The 11,806-nt window shown below is 49.2% G+C and overlaps 1 protein-coding gene and 5 non-coding genes across 6 annotated transcripts; all 6 read right to left on the bottom strand.

Annotated features, from left to right (window-relative positions):
• Positions 1 to 291: 291 nt before the first annotated feature.
• On the bottom strand, positions 292 to 11,755 carry LOC104487387 (H/ACA ribonucleoprotein complex subunit DKC1). Its single transcript, XM_086756787.1, has 15 exons — positions 11,713 to 11,755; positions 11,406 to 11,467; positions 11,016 to 11,102; positions 10,347 to 10,438; positions 9,631 to 9,815; positions 9,025 to 9,089; positions 8,344 to 8,470; positions 7,837 to 7,967; positions 6,695 to 6,838; positions 6,123 to 6,243; positions 4,729 to 4,847; positions 3,555 to 3,658; positions 3,034 to 3,100; positions 2,168 to 2,326; positions 292 to 1,655 (listed from the first exon to the last, which is right to left on the bottom strand). Exons 1-15 carry the CDS (start codon positions 11,726 to 11,728, stop codon positions 1,584 to 1,586), a joined length of 1,551 nt encoding a protein of 516 aa, XP_086612913.1. The 5' UTR covers positions 11,729 to 11,755; the 3' UTR covers positions 292 to 1,583.
• On the bottom strand, positions 4,369 to 4,444 carry LOC147599397 (small nucleolar RNA SNORD83). The gene has a single exon (XR_015259822.1). It is a non-coding gene; the product is annotated as a small nucleolar RNA SNORD83 (small nucleolar RNA).
• On the bottom strand, positions 5,616 to 5,862 carry LOC147599396 (small nucleolar RNA SNORD17). The gene has a single exon (XR_015259816.1). It is a non-coding gene; the product is annotated as a small nucleolar RNA SNORD17 (small nucleolar RNA).
• LOC147599395 (small nucleolar RNA SNORA36 family) lies at positions 7,530 to 7,663 on the bottom strand. Its single transcript, XR_015259815.1, has one exon. It is a non-coding gene; the product is annotated as a small nucleolar RNA SNORA36 family (small nucleolar RNA).
• LOC147599394 (small nucleolar RNA SNORD83) lies at positions 8,062 to 8,137 on the bottom strand. Its single transcript, XR_015259821.1, has one exon. It is a non-coding gene; the product is annotated as a small nucleolar RNA SNORD83 (small nucleolar RNA).
• On the bottom strand, positions 8,674 to 8,920 carry LOC147599393 (small nucleolar RNA SNORD17). The gene has a single exon (XR_015259818.1). It is a non-coding gene; the product is annotated as a small nucleolar RNA SNORD17 (small nucleolar RNA).
• Positions 11,756 to 11,806: the final 51 nt, after the last annotated feature.

Genomic DNA, 11,806 nt, shown 5'->3' with positions numbered 1-11,806 from the left:
GAGGAAAGAGAACACCCAGCTTCCAGGCACACATCCCAGTGGGTTTTATCCAAGCGGAGGGTGGCCCGTAAGCACTTGTGAAGTCCTGACCAGCAACAAAGGCTCCTCTATTGATGGTCTACATCAACATGACCACTCCTCTGCACCAGCAGCTTCTTCAGCAGGGCAGCACAAAGGCTAGGCAGAAGGGGCCTGTCCAGCTGCAGCATGCACATGCGTTAAGCTGCCTCTGTTCCTCACAAACAGACCACAGACCTCTTACAAGAGCCCAAGGAGCAAGAAAATCACCCATTCAAAAATAGGGCTTTTATTTTTATGTAAAAAAGAGTAAATCAAAAGGGACTTTTTTTCTGGTCAGGTTCTGACAGCCACCAGTTGCTGACCCGCCCTACTACCTCTGCATATCTCTAGCACTGGAGGGGAGAAAAGTCAAGACAGTTGAGACAAAAAAACAATGCATGAAGCTAAGACAAACATTACAGAATCTCTGCAGGGATGAAGTTCAGAACAAAGCAGGCTGGATTCTCCCCCATTAAAGGGAGCTAAAATCCTGGCTCAGCACTACCCCAGTGACAGAGGAGCCACCCCAAATAACAAAATTAGGCCAAGTCTTTCTGAAATAGCTCAAGCCCCACACCCAGTGCCCCTTCCAGAGCTGCCTCTGACCAAGCTTTTCCTCATGAGGATTCTGGTCACAACAGCTCCTTAGAAAAGCATACTGGTCAGTCGCCATCTGGTCACTTTGCTTCTGCCCCCTAGCAGCATCCCCCCTTCTAGCCTTCAGAGCAGATTAGATATCAAAACCAGGGAAGGCAACTGAAAGAGCTGAGGTCCCATTCCAACAACTGGGAAGCGAAGAGCAAAGAGCCTGCAAGAGGTACACACTGACAAGGTCACTGAGGCACTGGGTCTACCGATCAGCTGACAACTAACAAGGAGGTCCCTGCACTATAAAGTGAAAAGTAGAAATTTAATGTTCTAATCCAGAAAAGTACTGAAGAATCTCTGGGTGGACTATTTGATCTCATCTAGCTGAGGGTCAAGCCAATCATACGGCCATGTTAAAAACAACCTTCAAATAACTAATCTGACTGTCCCCATCCAAACTAATTTAGATGGGCCATGACAAAACCAGTCCTCCAGACATCAACGCATTGCATTCTGCAACAGTCAGGTAACAGTTCCAAGCTTGGAAGAAAGGAAAAAAGAGGCAGGACAAGAGAGGGGAGAAACATTATTCCTCTCTTTCAAGGTGAAAACAGAGACACCAAGTAAGAGTCAGGAGCTACAGCTTCCCTGAAGATACCACTTCTATTGGCATCCCAGTGTTGAGCTTTAGAGAGCAATCCAGTGCAGGGGCAGTTAGGCACTCCATTCCTCTGGCAACCCTTAAAACAGGATGAGGAGTGGTACCTGAGCAGGGCATATTCTGGGCAAACATATCCGCTCACTCATATTCACAGCAGAAACAGAACTTGGAACTTGCTGGCCCCTCTGCCACACAGACAGTCCTCTTTTTCTCAAGGCCTCAGACTCCTCCCTCCCTACCGAGGAGGTCGCCTGCTTTGGACAGATCCAGTCGCTTACTCCAAGCTCTCTTCTACCTCCTTTTGTTTCTTCTTCTTCTTCTTCTTCTTGGTGCTGGTCTCACTAGTCTGTGAAGAGGTAGGAGAGGTCATGAAGGAATCAAAAAGAAATCTCCCACTGCTCATTTCAGGAGGAACAGCACCACTGCAGATGCAGTGCAGACTGCCCATGGCCACAATCCTCTGTCACCACCATACATGCAGTCAAGCACATTGACTGAATGCCAGCACCACGCCAGACGCTATCCTCCTCCCACTAGGGCCCATTACAGGGCACCAGAGCACAGAAGTGGCCTAGCAGGAACATGTACCCACCAAGTGCCCTGGGGCACAAATGGCTGCTCATCCCATCCCTGCCCCACTGCAGGTCCACTGTGACAAGCGTTACCTGCCCAATGTCAACCAGTTCAGTTTACAAATGCACCTATATAGACATCTTTGTCTGTCTCTTGGGAGCCTGGCGCTTTCAGAACAGGCACTGCAGGATGCTGATGTGTTTATCCTGGAGGTTTTAGGGAGAGACATCATGGGAGAGACTCTCCCATGCTTGGACTGTACCACTGCAGCACCCAGTTACATACCACTTCTATTTGCTCTCCTCCACTCTCAGCTGCCTCTTTGGTCGTCTTCTCTTTCTTCTTCTTTTTCTTTTCCTTTTTGCTCAGCTCCTCTGGTGGTGGGGTGGCAGGGGATGGTGGGGTCACAGCCTCCTCACTTTCACTCTCCGACTCTCGTTTTCTCTGTTAAGGGAACATGTTGTCAGACACACCATCTTCCAAAGGAGCTCAAGCAATGGGAAGACTGTTTGCAAGCCTATTGCCACTATTTTGCCTGATTCAATCAAACTTCACAGTTAATGCTTTCAGCAGGAGGGTGAGCTACAGACTGCCAGCGATCCCCTCCAGCATATGCTGTCTAGGATTTGCTTCTGCCAGAATTGCACCCCATATTTTTCAGTGTCTCCTGTACCCCAAATGCTCCAGTTTGAAACACTGCTGCACCTTTCCAAGTGCATGCACAAGCCCTGACTTAGGGAACTTTATATGCAACTCTTGCATGGACACTGCAACTATCCTTAAGTACATGCAACTGACTGTAGTGTCCAGAAAGGTTCTCTGGCCCAACAAACCTCCATTGTGGCTCCATACAACATATTTCTTTGGATGCTGCAGCTTGTAAACCATAAGTCAGAGCTCCTCATTCTGTGCTACAGGACTCTCACCCAAAGTACAACATCCCAGAGACAACACCCAGGAGTAAGGCCCTAAACAGGTCATGCTAAAGCTGGCTCATGGGCCACACAACTGCAACCACAACACACGTTGGGGAACTAGGCTCCCAGAATGTGAAACACCTTCCCCGGTAAAACAACCAACCAACAGGTGCATATCCACTCTTCACCAGGGCCCAAACAACCTTACAGCCAGACAGCACTAATGATACTCACTTTTGGAGCCCTTTCCAGCTCTGTAACAGCTCGGGAAACAGCAGCAGCCTCTTTCTTGGAAGCATCCCTGAAAGAGAAGATCCCCAGGCTGAACAAGCACTGCCTCGCGCTGCTCTGTCTAAGTACAAAGCCATGTCCCTCTTGCAAGGGCTCTGTAACCTGTGCCAGGCACTGGGTGGGAGGCTGGTGTGGGGAAGACCTGCAATCTGCACCAAAGCCCGCTGGGCTGGGCAACAGCAAGACTTCCCCCATTTAATTTAGCAGACTGACTCCCTCTGAAACCACAAGCACAGGCTAGAAAGGGATAACTGCCTGCTGAGGCATTTTCCTCTGGCACTGCCCACTAGCAACATGTTTCTTGGGACTGCAAGAAATTCCACCACACACCATGGGTCCAAACAGCTGACAGCCATGGACCAGGCCTAATGTGGTTCAAGCACAAACAGCAGCACGCAGCCCAGACCTTGCTGCATGGGGCTCCCCTCTGCCCACCATGTGGGAGCCACACACCTTGTACCCACCTGTAATCCACATACTCCTTCTTCCAGGAATCTGGTGTGCTTTCGTTAGGCTTTCCATGCTTGTCCAGCAGACCCTTCTGGATCATCATCTTCTTTTGACTGGCCTGAGAGCAACGTGCAATAAGTCAAACTGCAGCTCCAGGGAAAAGTCCTCCCCAGGCCTTCAGCCGCGTGGCCTAAGAGGACGTGATGCAGAAACAAGCCAAACCAACAACTACAGCATTACTGATTTAACACTTCTCCAAGGACCTTCTAACAAAACATCCCCTGCACAGCAGTCTACAAATCTCAGACAGGAGGCATCTTCATCAGTAAACAAGGGCTAATTTGTGGGGGAAGTAACAACAGCAGAATAAGATGACTGCACATCACGGAGCTCAAATCTTTGAGTTTCTCCAGCCTAATGACCTGCCACATTTCAGCTGAATCACTCCAGCTGCACACATAAGGCTTTCCTAAAGACTTCAAGATGCCTGAACTGGTCTGTATAACCTCACATTTGCTGCAAGATAGATGTGCATGCATCCCCATAGCTTTCTGCATTTCACCTGAACCACAGGAATGAGATAAGCCACAGTGACTTGACACCGAGTTTTAAGTCCAAGCTGCATCACTTATCATAGTGCAGTCTGCCTGCAGTCAAGCTAGCACTGCTGACCTGCTGATTTCCATAACTACCACATGCTTGAGATGGGAGAGGAACCCGGCAATGGGTATTCCCACTGCTCCTGTCCTTCAGGCACAATTTAGTGTCTCACAAGACAGTATGCATTTGCACCAAAAGGAAAAGCAGCTCCTTGCCCAGACTCTCCAGAGCCATCAGTATGGGGTGATAGATGAAGGTCATCTTTGCACCGAGTGCTAATGTCATGCATTTCACATCATTTGGCCCTTTACCAGAGGAGGGCTGGAGCTGTACAGACCTGAGGAGCCCAGGCTTGAGCACCAGTAGCAGCCGCAGTTGGGCATCAGGCAGAGCTGCCCAGGCTCCACTGGGAGGGTAATTCTTGCTTCCACTGGCACTGGGCTGGCATTGGGAAGCACCACCATCATGGCTCCAGAAAAGCAGAGCAGAATTACACTGAGGCCCTGAGGAAGACACCCCGAGTCCTACATCAGGACAGCTGGGCTCCCACTGCCACCCTAGGACAGACCACAACCCCATGCCACTCACCTTGGGACCAAGACCCCATTTGCGGGGATATGTGTCTCTCTCCATGATCACCCTCTTGATCTTTGCCACAATGCCATGGTCACAGGTAGAAATGACTGCTGTGGTCATCAAAGCAATGGCTGCAAGATCAAGCAGAGAGGTCATTAACTCTTTAACAACAGAACTGTGATAGCCATGCAGGAAGCTGCTGCGTTCAACCTGGTCTTCCTCTGTCAGCACAAAGAGAAACAACACACCCCACCAAGTACCATTTCACTCCAAAAACCTCACTGCAGCTAAGTTCTGGACTAACGCTTCAGAGGTGCCCTGCTCAAAGGCAAGTGTGTCAGTCATGGATGAACTACACCATAAGCACAGGCCTTTCCAAATTACACAAGACCACCAGTTCTGGATCAGTGAACAGATCAAGATCAATCATTTCCCAGAGCAGCACCAACACCACTACTGGATGGGGAAGAGCTTTGTGAGCAGCTGCTGGAGCACTTCCAGCCAGCTCAAGGAACCATACCACTACAGAAAGGAACAGTGCTGCTCCTTCATCAGCTCCTAAAACCCTGCAGAGCCAAACTAGAGAAGACTAATCCTACCAACAAGTTATGTTTTTCATGCCCGAGATGACCAGAGCGCAGGTAGTACAAACAACATGATGGGATGACTTGGCTGTGTTACACCTCCAAGAACCCTCAGGGTCCCATAGAGCATGAGGCCATGCAGCACTGAGCACCACGACAGACTCTCTGTACAGTATGTCAGCACCTGCCACCTGCACAGCTTCTTTGAAGACCTTGGTTAGAACAAAGCATCAAGTCACTCCACAGAAGCTGGTAGTTGCTCAAGTCCATTTACACTGATCTGCTCAGGAAGCGTGATGTGCCAGGTAGCAGTACGTGATCAGACATCATCCCTCATCCCAGTGAGGATGGAACCCCCCAAAGAGGGGCTCCAACCTTGCTGGCACCACTTCCCTCCTGCAGGCAGCCAGCCACACACCACAGCAGCCCCCAGTAGGACACAGGGAGACTGGATGGTCTCTGAAGGCTGCACAACACCCAGACCCTAGAACAGGAACTGGGGTGCTGCAGGAGGGCAGCACCACTGCACTCAGAGAATGGATAAACTTTGTCATCACCTCACATACAGAGCACACCTAAGCATCATACAGCTGAAACCAGGCTGAGGAACTCTTCACACCTTGGCAAGGACTGATGCAGCTGCTGTTTCGTAATATCCTGCCCAACAGCAGTTGCCTTGGGCCATACTAACCCACAGTACCCATCAGGAAGCACTATTTAAAGCTTCTGCGCATGGGGACTCATTTGTTATGCGTTCAACTGGCACGCAGTCTGTTATTTCTGCAGTTAGGTAGGTACACAAAGAACTAGGGAGTTTCATACCTAGGCAGATAGCTTCTCCTTTCGTGGTGATGACAACAATTTCCTGATTAAGCTCAATACCATCTTCATACCTCAGGACACCAGGCAGCATGATCTTGGCTCCATAGCAAATGGCATTAACCTGAAAATGTAGGTAACAGGAAGGCTTATAAGTGATTAGAGAAAAAAATAAGTTAAGAAGTGCCTCTTCATATTTTAACTTCCCATTACCATTACTGTCCCAGCAGTAACATCCCTACGTATCTATTTCGTATTCTCCACTATATAAAACTTGGGGGCTTTAGAAAAAGCAAGCAAAGCAAAGCACCTATCACAGTAAACAACATGTGAAGCAGAGCTCAGAACCATCAGCATCCTCCTGAAGTGAGGAGGGCAGCTTCTCTGCCACTCAGTTCTTGGCTCTTGCACTTTACTGCTAATTTAGCAGTTGCCCATACTAGGTCCTACATAGCTCACAATCAGGACAGCGCTGGACATCACATGCATTGGCTTTACACACCTCATTAGCTTTACAAGTTAGGAAGACACTTTGCAGTCTCTGGCTGTCAAGTGGCACTATCTCAGGGACTCACCGCACTGTCTTTCATGACTAGCCGCTTGTGTGAAGTCAGCAGTTTCTCCAATGGTAGGATAACTCTTCGCAGGTAGCTGTCATCTTTGTTGTTGTCATACTGCCACTGTGCATCTAGTACATCGTGCATAGTCACCATGTTGTCCTGCAAAGACATAACCCCTCTATGCTCTCCTACCAGCCACCAACTCAAAACACACAAGAAAACAGCTGAAGTCCAACAGCAAGTAGTGTGCTGAAAAGGAGTGAAAACCATGCCCAACTGAGAAGCATCAAAAAAGCAACCTAAAAGAGGCAAGAATACTTTCCATTAACAGCTTGAGGTCAGCCTGACTTGTGCTACCACAAGCTTCAACCTTCCTAATCTCAGGCAGCGCTTGGATCTAGTGTGTAAGATCTTCCACACGAAACTCTGAAATAACAACCAAACTTAAAATGTGGCACTCCTAGAAAAAGATTAGTTGAGTGTAAGTGTAAATTAACCAGCTCTTCAATCTGTGACACAAAATAAATTCTCGAAGCAGCTGTAAGCACCCAACACCTGGAACTCAGAAATGTCTGCCAGTGATTATAGCTATGGTAAGAGCACAGATGGGTGGGGAAACATTTGCACTCCAATGCTGGTGCTTTGCAAGTAAAGACGTTAGTTCTGGAATTTGGGCTGGCAACAGGATCCAGCTATGACCAGTCTGAAAAGACTGTACAAGTGCTCAAGATCACACAAGACTGCATCTCCCAGGCTCATTTTGATGAAGCACATTCCCTGCATCATGCCCTGACCCCAAGCAGTCACAGATTGCTGAGCAAACAGCTAACACACCTGAACTCATGGCATGGTTTGTAGGCTAAGAAACACAGGTGGCATAAAACAAAGTTTTGTCACCATGGGGCACTTCCCAGTCACTCACTGTCCCAAAGCTTAATTACCAGAACAGGGGCAACACCCTGAACTGAACTCAACGCTTTGGTTACAGACCGTCTATGGAAAGAGTTCCCACATTTTCAGGGCTATTCACAAAACTCCTTCCAGTCGCCATGCACCCATATCTTTTCCTAAAAATTTAGAACTGACACAGTTGCATCCAATTCTTGCAATTCTGAGAATTTCAAATTTGATGGTCATAGTTAGAGCTACCACTCTACCTTCTCTCCCAGGATGCCTGAGCGCACTCTGCGGAGCTCTTGCATCTGGCCTCCCACACCGAGCAGCAAACCAAGGTGAACACAGAGCGTTCGGATGTACGTGCCTGCTTCACAGCTCACCCAGAAGATTCCTGAAATGCAAGGAGAGCATTTAAATACATATCTAGAAATGAACCATATCTAGAAGCTTCCTCTGAGAGAAGCTGTATATCCAGCCCTTCACAGAGCCATCAGCCTAGGGTGATAGATGAAGGTCATCTTTGCACTGAGTGCTAATGCTACCTAATTGACATCATTTGGCTCTTCAATGAAGGATGAAGCAGTAACCAAAAAAAAAAAAAAGGGATTTGCTTCTCAGCACACCAAAGTAATGCATGAAGCAGTTACTACTTGATGGCGGTGAGGATTTATGTTTTAAGACAACTGCCAATAGGAAGCAGCCCATTTCACAGGGAATTTTATCAGTTGTCAACTTCATAGAAAGGCAGCAGGAAAGGCCTGTTTTACCTAATCTTCTCTCGGGATCATACTCCACCAGCTTGCTCTCATAGATGGTTCTGACTCTCAGTTGTCGTTTGACAGCAGCAATGAGGGGTGGTCGCTGAAACAGCGCGCCTGTCAGAGTTTCTATTGCCTGTAAGCAAATGAGTAACAGTTTATATCTGTGCCTTAACACAGGAGCACCTCGAGTTCTCCAGCAACTATGGCCACTTTCATGAGTGAGAAAACCACAAGATTCACCTTAATTTGATGATGCCATCTTTAATAAAGGCAATCTGAACCAGTGATGTGGTCAAAATGCTACCCCAGCTGGGCTTTTTCATCAGGTGGCAGTACGTGATCAGACATCATCCCTCATCTCAGTGAGGATGGAACCCCCCAAAGAGGGGCTCCAACCTTGCCGGCACCACTTCCCTCCTGCAGGCAGCCAGCCACACACCACAGCAGCCCCCAGTAGGACACAGGGAGACTGGATGGTCTTTGGAGGCTGCACAGCACCCAGACCCTAGAACAGGAACTGGGGTGCTGCAGGAGGGCAGCACCACTGCACTCAGAGAATGGATAAACTTTGACATCACTTCACATACAGAGCACACCTGAGCTCCACTCCTACCCTCTCATCTCGCACCAGTGCTGAACACTTTGCACAGAAAGTGCCAGCATGGCTAAGAGCATGCTGAGACTTACCCTGGCAAGCTGAGCCTCACTTTCAATTGCATTGTGCAGCCGAACAATTCCCACATACTCTTTGCCTGAAAAAACGACAAGAGCAGTCAGGAGTGGCCACTTGCATTTAATGTTGACCTCAAGATCTACACTGCTTCACAGCCACACATCCACGGAGCCCTGAAATTTTCACAATCACCTATCCTAAGAAGCGTGCACAGTTTATTATGGAGTTGGTTGTTCTTCCAACAAAATAAATCTAAACCACATTTATTTCTTCAAAAAGTTTTATTTGACTGGAGTGGTAGAGGCTGAGGCCGTAAGTTCAGCTCATACATTAGATCAGTCCGTCAGAAGTGTTTTCACGCACTTAAAACAGCACAAGCCCTAGAGAAGCAACTAAAAAAAAAAAACACCACAAAAAAAAAAACACCAAAAAACCCCACCAAACTTGGACAGTATGGATGTGCCCTCACTGTCCTGGAGTGAGAATGATAAGCAGCCCTTAAGCTCAAGGCCAAGCGTAGCCCATTCAAAGACTGGAAATCTCCATTTTCTCTCAAAAAAAAAAATCTCCACACCTCCCTAATCACTTAGACTGTAAACAGTCCCAGGCAATAAACATACCTGCACTCTGCTGAGATTTGACCAGTCGTGTAGCCCTCTCAATGCACACAATGAGGCACCCAGTCACCTTAGGATCCAGAGTGCCACTGTGTCCAGTCTTCTCTACTCGAAGGATGCGTCGGATCCATGCAACCACCTCATGGGAAGATGGATTGGAAGGTTTGTCGAGGTTAATAAAGCCAGACCTACAATGCAAGATGACAGAGAGTAGGGGCTAACCATCAGAAGCAAAAACAGCAAACGCACAAGAACTTTGATAATATTTGCCATAGCTACAAAGAAATGTATTTCTATACAGCCAAATAAGCAATGAGCCTCAGAGTTGCTGTCAGTGAGCACACATCGAGCTGCACTGTGCACGACAGGTGATAATATTCCAGTCTCTTCTCCCCACATTGTTCTTCACTACTCTGCACTTAAACCAAACAAAATGCTAGAAACTCCTAGCACTCTCAAAGCCTAGCAGGTCAAAAGACTTTCCGTAAGACTCCAGAGAATTCCTCAAGTGTTTGCATGTCCGTCCACAGATCAGCCACCACCCTACAACAAAGCAAACTTTACAGCAAGCGACCAGCAGGTCTGACTCAGACACTTACTTGTTAGTAGCAAGGCACAGAGTCAAGCAGAAAGGTTCAAGAGGAATCCAGAATAGAAAATGTTTTGAAGATACTAACTGTGAAAGAAATATAAACCACTCTAGCCCTTATTGCACTCACCTAACATAGTCAGAAATCTCTCTCTTCAGAGGATTAGCGCCAGACGGAAGAGGTGTGTAGTGTGCTGTCATCACATTTAATTTGTCAAAGTTCTACAAAATCCAAGCAAAAGTCGTAAGTGTTCTGGAGCTCAGCTTGGTTTCAGCAATGCTTTGCCAACAATACATCTCCTCAGTTACACAACGTCTGCTCTGTATATTTAAGTGAAAAGGTCTCTTCCAAAATTAAAATGCCCCAACAATGAAACCACAACGTTTTACAGAAAGAGAAAGAAACAGAACTCCTATACTGGAACAGATGAGAAAGAAGCAGAATACCAACCTTTCCAAGGCACAAAAAGTCCAGCGTGCCCTGGAAACTCAGCACAAACAACCTGGAAGTCTACACAGACCACTGTGAGACTGAAATAAATAGCTAAAGACACGTGGTGGGGTCTTTACAGAAGATAGCAAACTGAAAGAGGAGGCACGCAAACAATACTGCTGGACAAACTTTATAATGTGATTTCTGCATGCAAAGGGTTTGCCTCCACTTTGAGTGTCACGCATATTGTTTCTTTAGTAGTAAGGTTACACAGAAAAGAAACTGTGCATCTCCACGGGCCTACACTGAGAGAGGACAAAAGGAGAAGAAGGGATGGGCCGTGAGAGAGTTCACAGCCTGCCCTACCTTCAGCAGCAAGGGCCACTGTGACGTGTCCAGCTGAGCAATCCGGGACTCGGGCTTAATGAAAAACTCCTCCGTGTGCTGAATGTCCTGAGGGTGGACCAAGTTACCACGGATCAAACAAGGGAACCCCCGCGGCCCGCACTCCTGCCCACTGCCAGACGCCGCCTCCACGTGGACCCTGAACGGGCCCCAAACCGGCGACTCCGCTCCCCGCCACGCGGGGAGGCCACACGCGCTTCGGCGACGGCGGGGGGAACCCGTTTGGGTACGCTGCGAGGCACCACTACGCCCAGCCCGACCGCCGCGCCCCACGGCCCATCCCGCAGCGCCGCCATGGACTGGGCTGAGCCCGAGCCCGGCCCCAGGCAACCTCGCCGGCCCCACGCTCACCGCTACATCTTCATCGGGAAGCGCCCGCTTCTCCTTCTTCCGCCGCTTCTTCACGCTGGAACCTGCGGGAGTAACATGCTGAGGGGTCTCCGCCGAGGCCCTGCCAGCCCCGTCCCGAGCGGGGTGGCCTCGGGAAGACGCCCGAAGCCCTGCGGCCCGGGCCCGCCAACGACCCTTGCCTCACGCGGCGCCAGGGCGGCACAAGCCAGCACCTCCCCGCCGGGGCTCCCCTCGCCCCCCACCCGCCCATGCACACCGCGCCCGGCGGGGCGAGGCGCAACGCCGACGGTTTCCCGCCGCTGCGCACCATCCTCGTCCGCCATGACCGCGCCGCGTGGTTCCGCCGCCGCCGCCGCACAAGGAGCGGAAGCACCGCCCCTTCCCGATGAGCCCCGCGCCTC

This window comes from Chlamydotis macqueenii, chromosome 11, assembly GCF_036417535.1.
Source record: "Chlamydotis macqueenii isolate bChlMac1 chromosome 11, bChlMac1.mat, whole genome shotgun sequence".
Lineage (NCBI taxonomy): Eukaryota > Metazoa > Chordata > Aves > Otidiformes > Otididae > Chlamydotis > Chlamydotis macqueenii.
The sequence above is the reverse complement of the archived record's forward strand: the minus strand, read 5'-3'. Positions and strand labels throughout refer to the sequence as shown.